This window comes from Typopeltis vanoorti, chromosome 3, assembly GCF_054136105.1.
Source record: "Typopeltis vanoorti isolate ZY-2024b chromosome 3, IOZ_Tvanoo_1.0, whole genome shotgun sequence".
NCBI classification, from domain to species: domain Eukaryota; kingdom Metazoa; phylum Arthropoda; class Arachnida; order Uropygi; family Thelyphonidae; genus Typopeltis; species Typopeltis vanoorti.
In genome coordinates this window covers 139,927,679-139,951,358 of record NC_143551.1, presented here as the reverse complement: position 1 = coordinate 139,951,358, position 23,680 = coordinate 139,927,679, and the positions used below count along the sequence as shown (strand labels likewise).

At 36.0% G+C, this 23,680-nt stretch overlaps 1 protein-coding gene across 1 annotated transcript in view; it reads left to right on the top strand.

Annotated features, from left to right (window-relative positions):
• The window catches only part of LOC150108606 (uncharacterized), a 271,872-nt gene that overhangs the window by 79,285 nt on the left and 168,907 nt on the right, over positions 1–23,680 (top strand). The window contains exon 4 of the mRNA XM_090390490.1: positions 7,213–7,311. Coding sequence (XP_090246616.1) covers positions 7,213–7,311 — 99 coding nt within the window. The remainder of the gene's footprint in view (positions 1–7,212; positions 7,312–23,680) is intronic.

Here is a 23,680-nt window from a genome sequence, read left to right as displayed (position 1 = left end):
AGAAATACAAAACAATGACAAAACTCACAAAATTAAAGATACCAATATACAGGAAAGTAGAGAAGAAATAGTAATGGAAGAATTAGAAAAAGAATTAAAAAAATCAAGAAATAGAAAAAGCCCAAGTCTGGATGGAATATGCATTGAGCTGTTTAAATATGTAGACAGTAGCTATACAATTGTGGCTTATCCCCAATCCTATTCAACATTTATATAAACAGAATCCTAAAAGAATGGAAAACAACTGTCCAAGATGGAATTAAACTAACAAATAATAAACAGCTGAATACAATACTTTATGCAGATGATCAGGTACTAATTCCAAATTCAGAAGATAAACTTAGAATTACAACTAGCCATCTAAATGAAATAGCAAAAAAATTTTAAATGAAAATAACTGAAACAAAAACAAAAGCTATGGCAATGTGTGGAAACACCATTCAAAATGTCAAAATTATGCTTAACAATAAAATAATAGAACAAGTTACAGAATTCAGATACTTAGGAAATATAATCTTGCAATATTGATTCACAATTGGAAGCAAGACTACAAATTTACAATAGAATGAATAGAATAATTAAAAGAAATTTTGGAAAACAAATGACTAAAGAAACTCAATTAAGATTATATAATATGAAATCTAAACCATTTCTCAATTTTGAAGTGAAACCTGGATTCTAAAACAAAGAAACAGACAAAGATTGGAAGCAGCACAGATGAAGTTTCTGAGACCTCTCCTGGGACTCACTAGATTAGATAAAAAGAAAAACACAGAAATAAGAGAACGATTAGATACAAAGAACATCGTACAAGAAATAGAAGAATATCAGTGAAATTGGCTACACCACATAGAAAGGATGAATAACAATAGGATTCCCAAACTAGCATATAAATATAAACCTACAGGAAGAAGAGACTGCAGACGTCTAAGACTAAGATGGAAAGACCAACTTCATCTGCAGTGCAGGAACAAGACATAAAACGCCTATATACCTGAACTGCTCAGATGACATCAACAACATATTCTTTTTTTTTTTTTTTTTGTTAGCAAGAATTAAACCTTAAAAATTTACCCGCACACTACTGATTATAAATTACTAATGGAATTCTAGAAGAATAACACAAAAGAAATTTTTTGTGATGAATAGAAAGAACTTGGGGTCACCCCTGAAAGTTGTATATGTGTGTAGTTAGTAAAGGTGTACAGTCTAGATTTTTTTGTCTGGAGAGTAGTGAATGAATGGAATGAATTGCTACAGGATGTTGTGAGTGCCTTGACAGTGAATGAGTTTCAGAGAGGTATGATAGATATCGTGTATATATAAAGGTTAGCATGGGTCTTCTGCGATGATACTTCGGTCTCCATGGAGATACCCATATAATAATCATAGATTTCCAAGTATTGTTGGCTGAGTGGTTAGCATATCCACTCTCCAACCAAGAGGCTGTGAATATGAATCCTGCATGGGCACAGAAGTTTGTGATTGTTTAGAAGAGAGATGAATTTGATTGCCTGGTGTCTGATTCCATCCTGCTTATTGGTGACCTGATGTGGCTTGAAAAAGGTCCACATTTGGTCTCTAGAGCAGGACTGCTGCTGGATTATGTAAAAATATATATAAACTTTCTCTTCAATTAATGTTAAGATTAATTGTAGAGAAATCTCTACATAGAAATGAAGTGTTTATACACCTATATATACTTTACTGACTTTCAGAAAGTATTTGACAGTATAGATTATTATATTATTATTATTATTATTACGTGATACCTCCATGGAGTCCAAGGACTCATCACAGGAGGGCACTCTACTCTACTCTACTGTGCTAAATACATTTCACTACTATTTAATTCTCCTACTATCACGCTGCTATCATCAATGCCATCTACCCGTCCATCATTGCCAACAACAGTATTTTTTGTCTGTAAATTGTGTGTCCTGAAAGCCGATTTGTGTGTGTGTGGGATGAAAAACCTGAGTTTCCGGGAGAAAAAGCTCTGCTACCACCGTATAAGATCGGCTAACTCACCTTCAGTTGAAAAAGCCCTAGAAGGCATGCTCTCATAATGACGAGAATCGAACCCAGGTCTTTTCCAATTGAAGGGTGCAATGTTCTGCTGTTCTTCCAATTGTACAGAGATCAGAAAGTAGTATGGTCTGTACTTGAATCTTATGGAGTGGACAGGAACGTGATATATCTATTGCAAAACATCAACGAGAAGAACATCAACTTATGAAAAACATATTGGAGAACATCAACTCATGGCAGTAGAGGCTGTTGTGAGAAATTGTGAAGAAATAGGAAGAAAGTTTCGGACAACAGGAGGCACCAGACATGGAGACCTAATATCCTCAAACATCTTTATCTTGCTTTTGGAAAGAACAATAGATGTCATAAAGGATAATATGAGGGGAATTTCAATTCAAGGTACAAAAATAAGTAACTTATGATTTGCTGATGATATCCTTGTTGAAGAGATGAAAGGGAATTAAAAAAAAGCTATGCTAAAATTAAGTGAAGAAGGAAAGAGATATGGGTTGATAATAAACATTGAAAAAACTAAACCAGTGATATTTGGAGGGAAGAGGATGAAAATGCAAATAAAGATCAGTGAACATGAATTGGAAGAAGTGTTAGAAACTTCACGTATTTGCAGTGTAACATAACATATGATTTAGACTAAAAAAGAGATAACATTTCAGATAACAAAAGCTACCTACAATATGGAAAAGTAAATCAGTGAGCCTTCTCATAAAGCTGAGACTGCTAGAAACAGGCATATTCATGAGTGCTCTCTATGGTTGAGACATGAGTAATGGTCAGAATCTGTGAGACCAATATTGGCTATCAAAATAATGTGTTACAGAAATATTCTGTGAATTAGATGGGTGCAAAAAGTAGTAAATGAGAAACTGTATGGCAAAGTGCAAAGAGAATCTAATGCAGAAAATAATTCGAAGGAAACTAAAGCTTTTTTGGACACATCTATAGAAAATAAAACAGTAGAGAAATCAAAACCCTGAGGTTTGATTTTTCTACTGTTTTCTGCTGTTTATACTGTCCATGGTTTCTACTGAAACCATGGACAGTATAAACAGTAGAGGATGGTCAAGGTGTGTGTGTGTGTGTGTGTGTGAGAGAGAGAGAATGAGTAGATGATATGAAGGAGTGATGCAGAAAGAGTTTGCAGGATTTGAGTCACCTGTAAATGGACAGGGAGTAATGACAAATAATGGAAAAGCAAGATCAAACAACCATAGGTACTGATGATGGTGATATATAAAATTAATAAAACTAGAAAAAAAAAGAATTCTTTAGTCCATTCACAGAACATATGTATTGTGGAGTTATCTTTTGGGGGTGGAAATCTCACAAAAGAAAGAAAATAAGGGGCTTTTTAAGGGTCAAAGTTAGATAATTGGTAGAAAGACCTCCATGTAGCATTTTAAGGAATGCAGAGAATTAAAACATCTTCTTGTGGGCACCTCTGAGGTGCCCCATAATAAGGTGAGGCTTAAATTAAATTAAACAGCTTGGTCAGAGGAGCTGTAATTCACCTTGCACATTCTCGTAATACACGGGCTGTTGAGGAGGTCAGTTCAAGTCACTGGTTATGGAAGATCTTGAGGCATATAACATTACGCACTGCAGGGCTTATTGAATGAGGACAAGGAATAAAGAGTACCATCATTGATGAAGCTGTAAGTAAGATTTGAAGCCAGGGAAAGGAGGTCATTGATGTAAAGGAGGAAGAGCATGGGTGGGAGGCACAGAACCCTGGGTCACTCCAGCATTGATGGGGAAATCTGATGAGAGGAAGCATCCACCATGACACACAATGAATGACCAGTGAGGAAACTGGCAATCCAATGACAGAGTGTGAATGGGAGGCTATAAGATGGCATCTTGTTAAGGAGACTTTAGGAAAGTGACATTATTGCATATCAAAACCACAGATATTAAACTTGATTCTTTATGCAGAGAATGCTATATTCCTGAATAAATCCAGTGTCTTCCGGTCATTTTTAACTAAATGAATAATTCTGTAACAAATATAGTGTGAATGTCAGCAATAAAAAAAATCAAAAAGTATAAAAATGTAAATATGGGAAACATTAACAGCATTCCAGACAATGAACCTTTAGAGCAAGTAAACATTTCACTCATTTAAGGCACAATTTTTGGTGAAAGTGGCAAATTAAATATGCAAATAAATAACAGAGCATAAGAGAAAAGTCAGCCAAATACTAAATACTAGCATTATGCAAAACCATGTTCAAAGCAGTTTTAACTTAATGAATGTGAGAGCTGGGTTAAAAAGTAAATTGTTGATCAGAGACTTCAGATGTGGGAGTTGGAGGAAAATGAGGGAAGTGAACAGATAGCATCAATGAAAGAATAATAAGATCTGACAGTATCAGAGCCAAACATATAACAGATTAATTTAGCTTTTATGGCCCAAGCAACTAAGGCAATGAGGCCAGTGTATCTTCTTAATCCCTCCTCTTTTATCTTTTTTTTTTTTTTTTACAGTGTCAAGGTTTGTTATTCTTGCAACTGCAATGGTAACAAGGATAAGGTGGTTAGCCTTATGCCTCCTGGTGTGTCTTATGTCTGTAGATGTGTGTGCTCATGAGGCCAGTTTGCCTTTGTGGAGGACAAAAAAACCTGAGTTTTCAGGTGGAAAAAAAAACCCCTACCTAAAAAACGGTATGAGACCGGCTAAACTCACCTTTCGTCAAAAGAGACCAGATAAAGGTTCCTCACATCACTGGTTGGAATCAAACGCAGGTCTTTCCAACCAAAGGGCTTCGTCTATAACAGCTGAGCTTCAAAGGCTAGGCCAGTGTATTATGTCTGTAAATTGCATGTTCTTCTTCTTCTTTGCTAGGTTGCCTGTTTTGAATGAAAAAAAAAAACCCTGCCACCTCTGTATGCAAACAGCTAGTTCACCTTCACTTGAAAGCCCTGATAAAGGTTCTTCACATCCTATTGGAAATTTAAACCCGTGTGAATTCTGTGTACTCCTTGAGTTTACATATTTGAAAATGTTTACATATTTTGCACTTTTTTTTAAATAGTTTCATAGTCTTTTAAATATTCAGCACTTTTATCTTTCAAGTAAGCATGTTTTGTTTCAATATGACTTCATAATTTTTCAGAATTTAGTACTTGCAGCTCTTCAGCAAACATTGATTATTCAACACTGCTTGGTTTGCCTTTATTACCAGCCAATTTAAATATGAAATTGATGAAGTCTTTATCATAGTGCATTATTTACTTGCAGTAAAAAAGTGCAGATAATGCACAAGTTGATTCAAGAGAAGAATGACTTTTTTTTTTACATTATTTTATTTTATTTTTATTGTTTTTGCTTTCTTTTTAGAATTTACTCTAATTTGACCCAGTGTGTAGAGACATTCTTGTTATTATTTTCATCTTATGATCTCTATGGAGTCACACTTACTCTTGTATGTCAGCTTGGAGTCATAGTTGATCATATGATACCTTAAAATTGTTACTCTTTGCACAATCATCAATTTCCTAGGCACTTGCCCACTACTCTCCATGCATAAAACTTACTTCTTGCTCCCATGTTAATTAAAGAGAAGACATTTGAAATAATAATAATCATTAGCACTTCAAAGTTATTCATGTATCAAATTATATAGCATGTCTCATTCATTAGGTGGATATTCTCTTCCCCAATCATATATCTTACTTTTCTTTCTGTAGGCCACAATATTTCCATTCAGTATTTAGAATTCATTGATTACGTCAGAACAAATTCATAGCTAAGAGATGAAGAGGAATGTATAATTTGAAGAAGTCACCTTCATACCTCAATTGGAAGAACAATGAGACATCGTACCCTTCAATTGGAAAAGATCTGAGTTTGATTCTCATTATGAGAAGAGAAGAAACTTTATATTGGCTTTTCAATGGAAGATGAGTTAATCAATCTCATACGGAGTTAGCAATTTTACAGGAGAAAAACATCCTACATGCGAACAAAACTGGCCAAAAGAACATACACAATTTACAGACAAAAATACTGTTGGCGGTGGTGAGCAGTAGATGGTAGTAGTGTCATTGTGTAGTTGGAGAATTAAGTAGGAGAGATGGGGAGTTGTGTCCGTCTCATGACGAGCCCTTAGACTCCTTGGAGGTGTCATGTAATAATAGTAATAAAGAAAAAGAACTAGGTTGAGACAATATCCTAACAAGAACTTAACATATGTCAGTTTCCATAACTTCATGGAATCCTAGTAAATGTCCTTGGAATTATTGAGATCTGTTTGGAAAACTTTGTTCACAACTGAGAGCTTGACATAATTATGTTGTATTTAAGTGGATGAAAATTACACTCATGTCTGAAATGCATGAGTGTAATTTGATGAAAGATGCATGAAAGAATATTTATGATGCAAAATGGTGACAAAAATAAAGCACCATCACAGAAAATCTCTGTATGACAGATAGTGCTTTATTATTATTACAGCTGACTCTCATCATAGCAAACACTGCTGTAACAATTTCATTTACTCTCATAACTACTGAAAAGTGTTGATCGAAGTCCCATAGGTACAATTCTATACTAAAAGAAATTTGCTGTAGGAAGCCCTCCATTATAACAAATTCATTCGGACCACTATGGTCTGTTTGAGTTTCCTGTTGTGAGATTTTGCTGTGTTATTGTTATGACTATTTTGCAGAAATATATTGTGAGCTAATTCTTTTTAAGGTAGTAGATCCAGTAGCTTATCCTGTAATGGACAAAAATGCTTTTAGTCTAACTTAATAGGATTAATTAACTAGCACTGTAACCAAGTATTTTTCCACCTGGGAAAAATATTAATATGCACCATAGTTCGGGAATGTCTCTTAGTTTTTAATTTTTATTTAAAGATTGTTTTTCAGAAAATAATATATTAATAAACATTAATATGTAAAATAACAAAAACCCTATTTATTTTCTTTTGTTCATTTTTTTTACTGTATTTTTGTATATATTGTTGCTCCCACTGTGCTGCATGTCCAATATGAGTGCCATGTCTTCTCTATCCTAGTTGCAGCACTGAACCTTTGGTCCAGTATTTATATCAAAGAATATATGCTTGCTAAATAATTACTGCTATTGCATATAATAATAGCCATTGTATCATATATATATATATATATATATATATATATTTATATTTATAATAGTATGGTATGAGGCCTGTGCTGATGGCTGCTTGGTTTGGGCATAAAGAGTCTGTGCAGTTATTAGTTGAAAATGGAGCAAATTGTCGAGCTGTAAACCGGGTAAGTAAGGTTTCTTTTCTTTTTGTTCCCTTTCATATATAAATGGAATATTAGCTTTTTTTTGATTTATATGAAACTTGAGATTGTAATTTTACACTGGTTATGAATGACAGAAAATAAACGTGTATTTCCATTCTCATTATGTATTTCTTAGCAGTAAACACAATAATCACTTTAATTAATGTGTTAAAAAACATATAATAGTAGTTATCAGACATTTTTTATAGATCATTAGGTTCAAAGAGAATGCAGACTTTAAAAAATGTTGCTTTTCACCAAAAAAATAATAGATTCCATCTCCCTGTCAAGCACTCACTATGAGAGGTTCAACCAGATGTTTCTATGCCTTTGATAGTTTCTCCTTAAATTAATGAAATGTTAATGCATTCTGTATGAGATTTAAGGGATTTTAGAAAGGATGCAGAGAAGATTAACCAAATCAGAATCATTTTCTAAAAAGCTGAGTATGAGAACATATTAAAGAAATGAATGCCATATGCAGACCGTGATAAAATCAGGAAGAGGAGTAAAAGAGGACAATTGATTCAGATATATAAGTTTTATATAAGTTGACAAAGAATTTATACCAGATTACTACAGAAAAGATTTTTCATAGAGTGGATGTGGCAGTAGAGGGATAAGTGGCCATCCCTGAAAGTAGTATAAGAAAGATGCCATCAATTATACAGTTTCCAGCGATAGCCTCTTGTTCTATCTCCCTCTCCCATTCTATGAAAAAATCTCTTCCATGTCAACCTGATAACAAAAATCTCTTCTATGTCAACCCTGACTACCTTATATGTCTCAATCATATCCCCCCCCCCCCACCACCTCTACCTCTTCCTCCTATTCATGAGGCTCTACAACTTACATTCTCTCAATCTGTCCTTGTACTCCCAAAGACCACTGACCTTTATGAATCTTCTCTGGACCCTTTCCAACATATCCTCGTCACCATGAAAACATGGTGACCAAATTGTGCACAATAATCCTTATGAAACCTGATCAAGAACTTATACAATGGCATCATAATCTCTCTATTTCTGCATGTCAAGGTCCTCCGCATCATTGCCATTATCTGATGTGCTGTCTTCACAACTTGTGCAATGTGGCCCTTGAACTTCAGGTTCTTGTCCACCACCACTCCCAGATCTCTCATCTCCTCTACTTCCATTAAAGTTTCCCCACCAAGTGTATACTTTGCATCCCACCATTGCTTACTAAATTTCAAAGCCTTACACTTTGCAACATTGAACTGACAGTTCCACTTACCTGTTGATTTATGCAATCTATTCAAGTCCTCCTGCAAGGCCATAACATCTGCTTGATTCTGCATTGCTCTCTCCAATGTTGCATTTTCTGCAAACAGCTCCATATCAGTAGTTAAACTCATCCCAATATCATTAACATACAAAGTGAACAACAATGATCCCAAAACTGACCACTGCAGTACAATACTAGTGAACTTCTTCTTTTGGGATACTGTACCACTATAACTTTCTGATACCTATCTGACAGCCAGTCACTGATCCAACTCAGAAGTCTGTTATCCAATCCCATATGTTTCAATTTATTTAATAGTTTGTTGTGTGTTGCAAAGTTCAAGTACACCACTGTATATGCATCTCCCCTGTCCAAGATATTTGACACCTTGTAATAGTACATGAGTAAGTTAGTAAAACATGATCTCCCCTTAACAAACCCATGATGATAACCACAAAGAATGCTGCTGCTGTTTTCAACCCAATTCTGTATCCTACTTCTCACCAATCTCTCCAGTACCTTCCCACAACTCCAGATATACACATTGACCTATAATTTGAAGCCACAGCCTTATCACCACCTTTATGCAGTGGAACAATTTTACCTTCTTTCCAATCCCTTGGAACTTGTGCTGTTGTAAGACTCTTATTAAACAGGCATGCCAATGCTACTGCCAATTCTCTGGAACATTCCCTTAAGATGCATGGTGATATGTCATCAAATCCTATTGCCTTATTGACATCAAGTTTATTTATTTCCTCAAATACCTCCTGCTCACTTACAATTAAGCCATCCTCCTCTTCTATGTCCTCTACACTTAAGTTCCTCACAATTTCACCCTGATCAGGATGAAACACCCTTAATATTACCATTCTACCATTTTCATCCATTAACATCATCTTACCAAGATCATTCTTTCTTCTACTTACCACATATCTAAAAACCTTTAGGGTTTTCTTTGCCTGATTTGCCAATTTCTGCTCATAGCGCAGTTTTGTTTTTCCTTACTGAGCCAATCTCCTGGCTTTTTCTTTATACTCTTCATGAAACTGATTATTACCATTATTCATCTTGTACTGCCTCCAAACTACCTTCTTCTTCTTCTAGATTTCATGCTTAAGCTCCACCATTCATCCATTTTGCACCTACCTTTTTCAGCCTTTTGACCTTCGGAATACATTCACTCATTGATGCTGTTATGTATTTCTTTGTCAGTTCCCATGCAGCATTTATTTCCTTACTACTCAACTCCTCATTCCAAGCTATTTCCTAAGCTTGTCATAATCACTAGCCTTATAATCCACATATATTCTTTCCTCACAGAAATCTGCGTATGGTTAGCCACAACCTGGAGAGATTGGTGAGAAGTGGGATACAGAATTGGGTTGAAAACAGTGGCATTCTTTGTGGTTATCAGCATGGGTTTGTTGAAGGGAGATCATGTTTTATTAACTTATGTACTCTAACAAGGACAGGGAGATGCATACACAGTGGTGTACTTGGATTTTGCAAAAGCTTTTGATAGGCTCCAATTGACAAACTATTAAATAAATTGAAACAGATGGGATTGGATAACAGACTTCTGAGTTGAATCAGTGACTGGCTGTCAGATAGGTATCAGAAAGTTGTATATTGGAGTGCGGTATCCCATAAGAGGAAGGTCACGAGTGGTGTGTGACAGGGGGTCAGTTTTGGGACCATTGTTGTTCAGTTTTATCTTAATGATATCGGGATGGGTTTAACTACTGATATGCAGCTGTTTGCAGACGATGCAACATTGGGAAGAGCAATGCAGAATAAGGAGCAAGTTTTTTTTTTCTTGGAGACTAGTGTACATTGGCCACTAGAGGGCCAGGCGGTTGGTCGTGTTTTCAGGGAGCTTCCGAAAGCTAAGTATAATTTTGAATGAAAATTAGAATATAGGTTAAAATCATAACGTAATATTGTCTAATTTTGGTAGCTTGTGGTGTCAGTGTGATTTTGGTGTAAATTCCGTTATTTAATTTAGTATTTAACGATACGTTTCATAGATTTGAATATGGCGCCAATGCGACATAAGATAATGGCATCCAAAAATACGACACCATTGTTCAAAAACTATAATGTGAGAGAATTTGTCCAATGTGATGTGTGTGGAATATATGCATTCCCGAATGAGGCTGGAGTTTGGATTGAAAGTGATAGTGGTGGGAGAATGTGCAGAAAGTGTAAGCAAAGTGAGGAGTTGAATTATGTGTCAGGTTGTGAGACAGCTACGGTCGAAGAAAGCCAGAATGTGAGTGAAAATAGTGGCTTGATAGGGAATTGCGATGTACAAGATGGCAATAAGAGCAGATCTAAGAAAGATCTGCTCTCATTCAACTATACAGAGAGAGAAAGTGGTTTGAATGATAAAAAAAATGAGGAATTATTTGTAGGAAGTGAGATCACTAGGTTGCGCACAGTGATACAAAATGCACAGCGGCAATTAGAGCACCTGCAAAACTCTTTCCAGAGTGATTTGGCTAACGTAAATAACAAGCGTAAGAGTGGGCGAGTTTCTGAAATGAAGGAAAGAGTGTTGTATGGTGACTCGTTATTAAGAGGAGTGATAGATGGGAGTGTAACTAAATCGTACTTACCGGGTGCGAAATTTAAGGATGTAAGTGAGAGTATTAGAGTGCAAAAACAGATGGTGAAAGAATTAATAATTGTGGCAGGTACGAATGAAGGTGATAAATTTTTTATGAGAGAGGACTTGAAAGTATTGTAAAAGGTAGCGAAAGAAAAGAGTGACAGAGTTCGAATGGTGAGTCTGTTGCCGCAGTATGACAGAGAGGAGTTTAGAAGAAGGGCCATAATCACAAATGACATTATGCGCAGGTTATGCAAACGGTGTGGTGTGGAATTCGTGGATGTGTGGAATGAGTTTGATGGGTGAAAGGACTTATACAAGATGGATGGCCTGCATTTGAATGGATTTGGTGTGCGGAGACTGGAAAAAGTGTTGCTGAATGAAGTGAAAATGGATGTGCAGAACCAGGGAAACTAGAACTACCAAGGATGGGGGGGAGTGGATATGCAGACATCAGTGAGACAGTTGAGTGTAAAAATGTATATAATGTACCTGAGCCAACACTAAGGACAAAAAATGGGAATGGGACATTTAGAATAATGCATCAAGATAGGGGTGGAACAAAGGGATCACTGCATTTCATGTATACTAATGTCAGGAGTATTAGGAACAAGAAGGAAGAATTTTTGGCCTTGATTGGCTCTTCCTGGCCACAGGTTATTGGCGTTAGTGAAACATGGCTGACGAAAGATGATATAGTTAGTGGGATAGAATGTGTAGGTTATAGTGTGTTTAGGAGGGACAGAGAGAATAAAATGGGGGGAAGGGTGTTATTGATGATAGCTGATGAACTACAACCAAGGAGAATTGAAGTTGTATTGCAGGATAGTGAAAGGAGCTCATTTGAGGCTATTTGGTGTGAGATTGAGACTGGCAAAATAAAATATACAGTTGGGTGCTGCTATAGACCAGGTGATGGAATAGATGGTGGAGATAGTATGCATAAACAAATTGATGAAATGAATGGAAGGAGGGTAATTATTATGGAGGATTTTAATTATGGTCACATTGATTGGAAGGAGGAGAGGACACATGTGAGGAAAGAAATGGATTTTATTCAATTATTAAGGGATAACTATCTGAGACAGCATATAATTGAAAATACTAGGGGTGTGAGAGTGCTTGACCTGGTAATAGCATCTCGGAATTTGACTGTAATGAATATGACCATGTTGCTACCTATTGGTGAGAGTGATCATAAGGTCTTGACCTGTGAGGTGGCTAAAGGTGTGGAATTTTCGATTAAGACAGGGTATATGTGGAATTACCGTGCTGGCAAGTATGACAAGCCTAGGAGATTGCTTGGATCAGTGCCATGGCATGTACAACTGCAAGGGCTGGACGTCGATAGAGCATGGGAAGTGGTCAAGGAGCATTTACAGGAGGTTATGGCTGATTGTATACCTAGGGTCCAAATAGTAAAACAAGTAAGGGTTAAAGGGATGAATAACACCATTAAGCTTGAGCTGCAAAAAAAGAAACAACTGTGGAGGGAATTTAAAGAAAGGGGTGACCTGCAGGCACATGAACGGTATAAAGTGCAGGCCAGAAGGGTAACTAGTGTGGTAAAACAGCAAAAGCCGATTATGAAAGGTAACTCGCTATGCAAGCAAAAGAGAATCCCAAACAGTTCTTTCAATATGCTGCAAGCAAGAAAAAACTGTACATGGCAAAATGATTTTAAGGAATGACGATGGTAAGGAGGTCACTGAACCAGTCGATATAGTGGGGTTACTGAGCATGCACTTTGCAAAAGCATATCATCCAGGTGGAGACATTGAAAAAATGAAGGAGCCATTAGTTTATATGGGAATTGTGATGAATGAAGTGGAGGTGAATAGTCTATTACAGAACCTTAATGTGAATACATCTGTGGGATTGGATGGTATACTGGCACGGGTCTTGCGTTAAGCAGCTAAGGAATTATCAGTGCCCTTGACCATGTTGTTTAATCTGAGTCTCGAGTCTGGTTTAGTCCTGAAGGCGTGGAAAGAGGGGAAAATAGTTTCACTGCATAAAGGAGGATCCAAGACTATGGTTGCAAATTACTGACCGATCAGCATATCAGGAGTTGTTGTCAAGGTCTTGGAGAAAGTAGTCAAGAGAAAAATACAGGAATGGATTGATGAAAATGAGATACTGTACAGGGGACAGCATGGCTTTGTAAAGGGTAGATCATGCCTGAGTAACTTGCTCAAGTTTTATAACAAGGTGATGGCTGAACTGGATAAGGGAAATGGGTTTACAGTGATACTGCTGGACCTGGCAAAGGCGTTTGACAGGATACCACATGGAATTCTAATCCGTAAACTACAACATATGGGAATGGATATAGGGTTGGTGAGATGGATAGGTGGGTGGAGAGATATCAAAGAGTGGTTTATTCAGGAGTGGAGTCCAAAAGACGGCCTGTGACTAGTGGGGTGCCACAGGGTTCTGTTCTTGGACAGCTGCTGTTTAATCTGTTCATTAACGATATAGGGAAGGATCTACGTGGAACAGTTCATTTGTTCGCTAATGATGCAAAGTTGGGGAGGGTGATAGTGAATGCAGAAGATGTCAAAGTCTTGCAGGATGACTTAGATAGATTGGAGTTCTGGGCTAAGGAGAATGGATGTCAGTTTAATGTGACAAAATGTAAGGTTATGCATTTTGAGGTGAAAAGATTAGCAGCAGAGTACCACATGGATGGAACTGTACTCCAAGAGATTGATGAGGCCAGAGACTTGGGAATGTTGGTGGATAGGGAGATGAAGTTTAGGGGGCACATTGTGAAAGTAGCTAAATCAGCTCATCAACTCACTTGGTTGTTGAAAAATACCTTAACGAGCAGAGACAAGCAAGTTATTGTACCTCTGTACCGAGCCTTGATAAGACCTCATCTTGACTACTATGCCCAGATTTGGTCACCTCGGTTCCTTCTTGATGGGGAGGAGGTGGAGAGGATCCAGAGGCGAGTGACTAAGATGATAGCGGGTCTATGGAATGAACCATATGAGAACAGGTTCATTCCATAGACCTGCAGTTTTCCGCCTATCAACCAGTTTCTGCAGGGTTGCAGAAACTGGTTGATAGGCGGAAAAGGGGAGATATGATTGAGACAATCAAATTGCTAAAAGGATTCTATAAGATTAATTCAGAGGATATTTTTGAGATCAGGACTGGTGGTGGTAGAACTAGGGGACACCTATGGAAGCTGGGCAAGAATGTGGTTAGCAGTGGTGTTAGAGCTGGGTTCTTTACTTTTAGAGTGGTAAATGAGTGGAATAAGCTGCCAGAGTCTGTTATGGGTGCTATGACAGTGAGCGAGTTCAAGGCAAGGTATGATAGATACTGTGAGAATGTCGTATTTGTGTGGACATGATATTTAGGGCCTCCCTTGATGAGTCTAAGGACTCCCTGGAGTAGCCCGAAAATAATAATAATAATCAAGTGAAATGTATTGCCTGAACCTAAGATAGAGTAAATAAATTTCAGCTGTAGTTTGATGAGCATTGCATGTGTCTTAGCAAGAACTCCCTTGATGAGCTCTTTGCCTTCTTGAAGATCTAATGATGAAAGATTAAAGGAATGCAAATTACAGAATTTAGTGGATAGAAGGAAAAAGAAGTGATATGATAGAGGTGTTCAAGTTAGTGAAGGAATTTTATTGGATTACAGAGGAGATTACAAAATGGTAGAAGATGACAGGGGAAGAACCAAAGGCCATCCCTAGAATTAAGAGTGTGGTGAAGAAATGTGTGAGCAGTACATATTTTACATGAATAATTGTGGACGAATGGAAAACATCATCAGAATATGTTATGAATTCAGGGAGTGCTAAGGAACTTAAGGAGGTTCAATATGATAAATATGTTGTTGGGTTGAATGAACTTCCCACAGTAAGTCTGCTGTCTCTGTAGAGGTTGTGATGATAATAATAATTTTTCCTTAGATATTTTTTGTGGTTGTTTCCTTGTTTCCTCATTTCCTTGTTACCTCATCCCAAAAACTCCAGTTGACCACATTGCTGCAAGTAATTCAGATATTCTTACATAGATATTAAACTTTGTAGTGATCTTGTTAAACTGTGTTAAAGGAAGTCTTGATATTTTTATAATTGAAGATTTGAAACAAGAGAAGATTCCAAAGGAATGGAAGGATTGTAAAATTGTTCTTATTTATAAGGATAAGATGAGAAGTGTTGTTTCAGAAGAGGAACGTTACTAGTTGCAAGGATCTGTTTTAGGACTGTTATCGTCCACAATTATTGTGGACGATAATAGTCCACAAATATATACAATATATTAGTGTTATTAGGAGAGGTTTAAATGAAGATATGCATTTGTTTGCAGATGAATGCAAAGCTGGATGATAATGATGAATTTGATGAACAGACTGTCTGAGCAAAGAAAATTCAATGTTGTGAATCAGTAAAGTTTTGAAATTTAGAACAAGGATGCAAATTCATTATGCAATATAATATGCAAATACATTTAAAGTTTTAATAGGTAATCAAGGAGAAAACACAGTAAATAACAATGGAAGAGAACTCAGAGAATTTGTGGTCTATAACAGTTTGAAAATCACCTACGGCTTCTTTAAGCATAAAGGCATACATAAATATACATGAGAAGCCATAGGATATAAAAGCATCATTGACTATATAATTGAAAAACTAAAGAAGTTGGTAAGAAATTGCAGAGTACACAGAGGATGCAATATTGACTCAGACCACCATTTATTAATCAGTATTATTAAATCCCAAACCAGAGAAATAGAAACAATGCAAGATGCAAGAACACAAAAACAAAAGCAGGAGCAATTTAAGATAGAACCGCTACAGCAAGATAGTATCAGAGAACTATATCAAAGAAGACTTACAAATCATACAAAGAAAATGAATGGCAAAGCATTAAACAAATAGTAAAACAAGCAGCATATGAAGACATAGGGACAAAACTGCAAAGAAAAAGAAAAGAACTAAGAACCTGGAACCCAGAAATAGAATCTTTAATAAGAAAGAAAAAAGAAATCTACCCTATATGGTTAAACGACAGAACTATAGGAAATGAAATAGAATATAAAAGAATCAGAGCAATAACAAGAAGAGAAACCAGGAAAATCAGAAGACAAGACTGGAAAAAATTTGTATCAAATTAGAGCATGACATAAATGAACCGCAACTTTTTTGCTATAAAATCAATTAATAAAATCAAAATAAAAACAAAGGATAATCTACAATTAGAAGACCCCTCCACAAAAGAATGGACCATTCACTTCACCCAGCTTCTAACCAATAATAATCAAATCGAAATAAAAGAAGTAATAAGTCAAGAAACAAATAAAGGACCAATACAGTTAAATGATCTAAAGAAAATATTGGAAAAACTAAAAAATAGAGAGGCCACAGGAGAAGATAGAATAAATTCAGAATTATGCAAATAAAGCTCTAAACCATTTCAGTTACGATTAATTAAATTTCTAAACAGAATATGGAAAGAAGGAAATATCCCACAAGAATGGAAGATAGTAATAATCATAAACATATTCAAAAAAGGAAACGGAAGGATTGCAGAAATATAGAAGAATATTGTTATTAAATACATGCTATAAAATATGTCTAGATATAATTAAAAGTAAATTAACACTATGGGCTGAAGAAATTATTGGAGAAGAGCAATGTGGCTTTAGGAAAGGAAGATCCTGCACAGATCCTACATTTACACTCAAGCAAATTATAGAAAAAAGAATAGAATTTAACCCCAAAATATATAGCCTTCCTAGATTATGAGAAAGCATATGATCAAATCAATAGAACAAAATTAAGCAATATACTGTATGAATTGTGAAAGCTCCACCTCAAACCACAAAAGCAATATCAAATATAATGGAAGGAAGCTATATTAAAATTAAAATTAATAAAGAAACAAACAAAAAAAGTTAAAACCAATAGAGATCTTATTCAAGGAAGTGGATTATCACACCAATGCTCTTCAATATATATACATACATACATACATACATACATACATATATATATATATATATATATATATATATATATATATATATATATATATATGGAAAAAATTTCAAGAGAATGGAGGAAAAAAAAATCATAGGAATTAAAATTGGAAATAAAGAATTGACCAGCCTTTTGTATGCTGACGATCAAGTTATTTTTGCTGAAAATGAAGATCAATTACGAAAAATCTACACATATTGAACAAAACAATAGAATGGTATGACATGAAAATCTCAATAAATAAAATGAAATCAATAATATTTCAAGGTAAAGAAATTAAAAGATAAAAACTTGTCATCCACAACAAAGGGGGTCAGGGATCTGGGGTAAATATGGACAAGGATCTGATATTTTGGGTCATGTTGCTAGAATTGTATGGACAACAATAGATAATGATAAGGAGGATGTTGATATGTAGAAGTGAAGAGATTATGATTCCACAGCATAAGGCCTTAATCAGACAACATGTGGATTATGAATGATAGATTCAAGTTTTAAAGAATATCCATCCTCGCCTTCTCCTTCTGTCTAATCAGATCATTTGTTTTTATCTTGCTAATTTTACGTGTTTATTCCTCATATCTACAGCAATACATTCTCTATTCATCCTCCCTCTTTAATAATGGAATTTTCATACAGCACCATTCTCAAGTCATTTGTCACCTCTTTTCTCTACGATCTTTCCTTTTGTTCATTTGTATCCTTTAATTCATATTCACTAAACATCTTATCTCATTGTGCATATTCTTCATCTCATTTATCACCTTTTCCAACTCATTCTTCAAATTTTGCATTTCTTTCATTCTGCACTCACTGCCTTGCATTCCAGAAATCATACCTTTTTCATATAGTCATATTTGCCTTCAGACATTCTTTCTTTCCTGCAGTTAAGCTTGGTTTTGTTTATCCATGAAGCATGAAGGAATAACTAGTATAGTGTCATTCAAATTAATTAGCTGGTTCTGATGTTGTTTTTGTTTTTTTCTAACACGTGTACATGTTAACCAAAAATTTTCAATTTTTATATGATTCATCATTTTCCTTACAACATATGATGATCATGGTGATAATAACTTGCATTGTTACTAGAAAAGGATAAATTAAGTCAAATTTGTTTGAATGTTTACCTCTATTAACAGAAACATCAGCTTCACTGTACATTTTAATTGTCTTATACATAGGTCAGCAGCAGTGCCAAAAAAATTTGATATGCTATTTGATGTTTCATTATTATACGTCTGACAAGACAGCTAAAACCAGTACAGCCTTATCGAACAAGAATTAGAAAGATACTGTAAACAGAACTGCTGATTCACTCAATGAGCTCAAATAGTGGTGATTGAAAACCATGTGATAGTAAGCCCATTGCTGTTGGCAGAATATAAATGCGGAGCAAAGATTTTGCATAATATAGTTTAAGGTATAAAATGAATCAAGAAAGTGTAAATTTCATGTTAAAATGTTATTTTAGTATACACATTTTCATGTTGTACTAAAATAACATTTTAGTATCATGTTTGCATAAACTTATGAGATGAAGCAGTCATGGTTTTCATTGCAGATGACTACTTTCAAATAATTACCCATGACCTTTGAATCGTTCTTGTGACTCCTCTTGTGACCGTTCTTGTATTCCTGTGACACTATAAAACATTTTTGCAAGTTTGTAAGAATTTAACTGTGATTTTTTTTTTTGTTTTGTTTTCTATCCTCACAATAAGTGGTTTGGCAAGCCTGACAAATTTTAACAACAGGTTTGGGCAAATTAGCTGAATGACATCATGGTTATCGAGGATAACTGTATAGTATTCATTGAAATAGTTATATGTTAAGCACATTTAAGGATTTAATTGACTAAGGTTAATTGTAGTACAGATATTTCAGTACATGTATCATGAATTATCTTCGGTGTAGTATATTATAATTGCAAATCCAAAAATCAAACAGCAATGAAGGTATGCGGGGGAATGGAATCTTTCTCGTATGCAGTTGTGAGACAGCCAGATGAAAAAATGATAGTGTTAGGTTCAAATGAAGTGTGTGTGTATGTGGGTGTGAGTGAGATTAAAGATATTTAAAAAAAATTATAATATTTAAAAGTATAGTTCTTGATAATGATTTCCTAGAGTTTTGGCATTCAGAGTCTGCCATTAGGGTTGAGATTAGGACAACGTAGAAGGACCTTCTTAAAACGCTGCCGGGATAATAAGTTGATCCTGAACTGCGTAAAATTGAAACACCACTTCACGTCACCAAAGGCTTTCCACATTTATAACCAAAATAGCTTTGCCCTACTGTGTGAACAGATTGCCGCCACCCACGTTCTCCTGGCCAACACAAACGAGGCTATTCATGCGTCAGAAGAAGAGCTTGCTGTACGCTGAATGACGACCTTTGGACGATCCTCTCAGATGTCTCTCGCATTTCAGCAGAGAAAGAATTTAGTAAAATACGATGTTGTATTTTACTAAATTTTGGTTATATTTTGGTTATAAATACATTTATAACCAAAATAGCTTTGCCCTACTATGTGAACAGATTGCCGCCCCACGTTCTCCTGGCCAATACAAACGAGGCTATTCATGCATCAGAAGAAGAGCTTGCTGTACACTGAATGACGACCTTTGGACGATCCTCTCAGACGTCTCTCGCATTTCAGCAGAGAAAGAATTTAGTAAAATACGATGTCGTATTTTACTAAATTTTGGTTATATTTTGATTATAAATACATTTATAACCAAAATAGCTTTGCCCTGCTATGTGAACAGATTGCTGCCCCACGTTCTCCTGGCCAACACAAACGAGGCTATTCATGCATCAGAAGAAGAGCTTGCTGTACACTGAATGACGACCTTTGGACAATCCTCTCAGACATCTCTCGCATTTCAGCAGAGAAAGAATTTAGTAAAATACGATGTCAGCACATTAAAAAGTTTGAAAGTCTAAAAAAGAACTCTGCCTCCGAACCACAAATACTGTTCAACACAGTAATTAACCTTTCTTCCATTAGCCTGAAGCACTCAGCTCACTCACATGTGGCCACAACTTCGCTGTAGCACCAAAAACAATACCATCTGAAGAAATAATGATACAAATAGAACGTGGTATCTACAACCTTCACATCCATATTGCTAACAATATCAGACTAGATTTAGCCAGAGTTCTTACCAAACCTAAACCACCAAAAACCAACCTATCTAAAGAACTACAAGCTCCACATGAAATGAAGAACAACAACAAAATAGTAATCACCAAAGTGGATAAGGGAAATGTCACTGTGGTTCTCAACCAAACAGACTACACAGGTAAGCTTTCAACTTTACTGTTAGATCGTTCTACCTACCTCCCCCATTGAATACGATCCCACCAGCTCCCAAATCAGAACACTCCAAACGCTCCTTAGGAAGGTTACTTCTTGGCCTGAGGAAGGGACTAGCAGACTAAAACCTTTCAACTCTAGACTCCCCCCCCCCAATATATAGACTACTAAAGTTCCATAAGCAGAATGTGCCATTGTGTCCCATTGTGGATGGCATTGATTCCCCCACATATAGATTAGCCAAACATTTAGCCAAATTGCTCACACATTATTATACTGGCAACACACCACCACACATTAAAAACTCAGCCCCTTTAAAGCCTGTATAGAGAACCTCTCACTCCACCACACTGACATAATGGTCAGCTTGATGTTTCCTCATGTCCCACTGAAAGATACCTTAGATCTTATCCAAGCCAAATTTCCTCCTGATATCTCAGCACTATTTTAGTTCACCATTTTTAGTTCACTATTTCATTTGGCAGGGAAAATTCTACAAACAGATAGAAGGTACAGCCATGGGTTCTCCACTCTCTCCATCCCTGGCAACTTCTATATGGAGACTTTTGAAGAAAACCCCTTAAACTCAGCCCCACAAAAACCCACTATCTGGCTATGCTACATGGCTTAGATACACTCTACAACTTCCTAATACACTTAAACAATCAACACCCCAGAATCCAGCTCACTTTCTGTTTACAGAAAACCAACCTGTTATGTATGGGTTTATAAGGTTTTTATAAACCCATACATAACAGGGCTAAATTAATCTGTTTAGACACAATGTCCTAACTACTGAACTTAACCATATCCTTAACACTTTCTTAGCCAATGGCTACAACCCCCCAAAAAATCCAGAAAATATTAAAACCAGTTACCCCCCCCCACCTCTTAACAGAGATTACACTAAATCTATCACCATTCATATATCTGGGACACATCTGAAAAGCTCACAGAAATCCTAAAAAAATATGCCCTGACTATCAGTTACAGACTACATAAGAAATCATCCCTTATCCACTCCACCAAAGACCAGCCACTTTCCCTAGACCTACCTGGAGTATACCAGGTCTCTCACAGCTATAAACTGTCCTACTATAGCCAAACAGGCAGGACAGCTAATATCAGGATATTCAAACACAAAGGCTACATCCAGTTTCACCAATACAGCCACTCAGGACTTGTGGGCTATGCACTAGATAACCACCACAGAATATGCTGGAAGAAAACCACTTTACTACACCATAGCAAATATAAACATGAAAGATTGTTCCTAGAATTAGCCACAGCTCTAAAAAACTTCCCAAATCTCAACAAATTTGGATGCATGAGACTTCCCCAAATTTGGAAAGCTTGCATCATTAGCACATCAACCCAACAGCCAAGACAACCCAATTTAGCCTGCTGGAGGGGGAACCTTTAGGACTCTAGGATCAACACCAGTTGCCTTCTTCAGCCTCATTTGCTTATTGTTATTTCTTGCGTGCACATATCATAGTTTTATGTTCCCATAAGATGGAAGTGTAACATTGCCGAAATATTGGAAGGTATGATTAAAGTTTTTTAATTAATATTTTAGTATATGTTCATTTCCTGAAAATTTTAAAGTCATGTAACCAACGTATAAGTTTATCTACAAGAATAACATAGATGGACGTCCTCACTTTCTTTAAAAAGACCATTCATATTTGCAGGAACATCTGTGTAATACTTGAGTATCATCCCAGAGGATTCTGTGCTAGTAATTGTGATTCCAGATTTGGCTGGACTAGATTAGTTACATTTCTTGGAGGCAATGTAGGAATGATGTTCAGAAATGTGTTAAGAAACACATTGGCCTGTTTGTCCAAAATAGAAGAACTGGCAGTAGCATGGGACTGATGATACTTCAGGTAACAGTAGGGATTGAATTTATCTTTCAAAGATGGTAACATGCATTAATGCCTTCTGAAATACATTAAACGTATCTCAGAATATATCTCTTATATCTTAAAGAAGTTCAATACCTCTACCACATTCAAACCTATTAATTCCATCTGCTCTATGTTACTATCTCTGAAAGATAAAATTCATCTTCTACTGCTACCTGGTGTGTATTCAAGTCCCATGCAACTGCCAGTTATTCTGTTCTGAACAAATAAACAAGCCAGTCTGTTTTTAAATGCATCTCCAGCAGGGTTTTATATTAGTGGGATTATGCTACAAGAAACTGATGAGGCTAGAGATCTTGGTGGAATAGTGGACAGGAATTTAAAATTCAGAGGTCACATAGACTACAACTCAGAGAATAATTGTGTCTCTTTGTTAGGCCTTGATAAGACTGCATCTGGATTATTGTATGCAGATTTGGTCTCCCAGATTCCAAAGGGATAAAGAAGCCGAGGAAAGGGTGCATAAAAAGAGTTACAAAGAGTATATTCAAATTATGGGATATAGATTGTGAGGACAGATTGTGAGTATGTGTATTACAGACTCTGGTTAACAGGAGAAAGAGGGGTGATATGATAGGGGTGTATAAACTTCTGAAATGGGTGTTATAGGATATCATTTGATGAAATTTTTTGTTATATGGAAGGTGGGGAAAGAACATGGGGACATCCATGGAAATGAAGTTTGTTCAGTGAGTAAGAGCTCACAGTGCAGTGAGTGAGTGGAATAGTTTGAGGTAGAGAGTGCATCTAGTGTGAATGAATTTAAGGGTAGGTATCTTCACTCTCTAGCTGTCATCCAAACTATCTAGCAGAGAAAGAGAAAACACTGTGTCCAACTGCATATTCATGCTTCCATTTTGGCAGGCAGATGCGGCATGTATTGTGATGGTTCTTTGATTGTAACCAAATCTGGATTGAAGTGGGTGGGGGAGCTAATGTATTTATTTTAGGATATAATAGAAACCAATAATTAAGGAGAATAAAAGGTGTAAATATATGAACTATCATTAATAAGTCATGTCAGGATGGGAATTATAAAAGAGAGAAAGAAAGTTGTGTTCCACTTACTGTGCAAACAAAGCATGCAAGTGTATACTTCTGTTTGCAATGATAGGGACATACATACAACTAATTTGAATAACCAGAATCCTACATACTAGGTGCTACAAAAAAAGTTCAGGAAATTTGAACCATAAAAAACAAACTTACCTAACTTATAGTTATCACCATCTCCT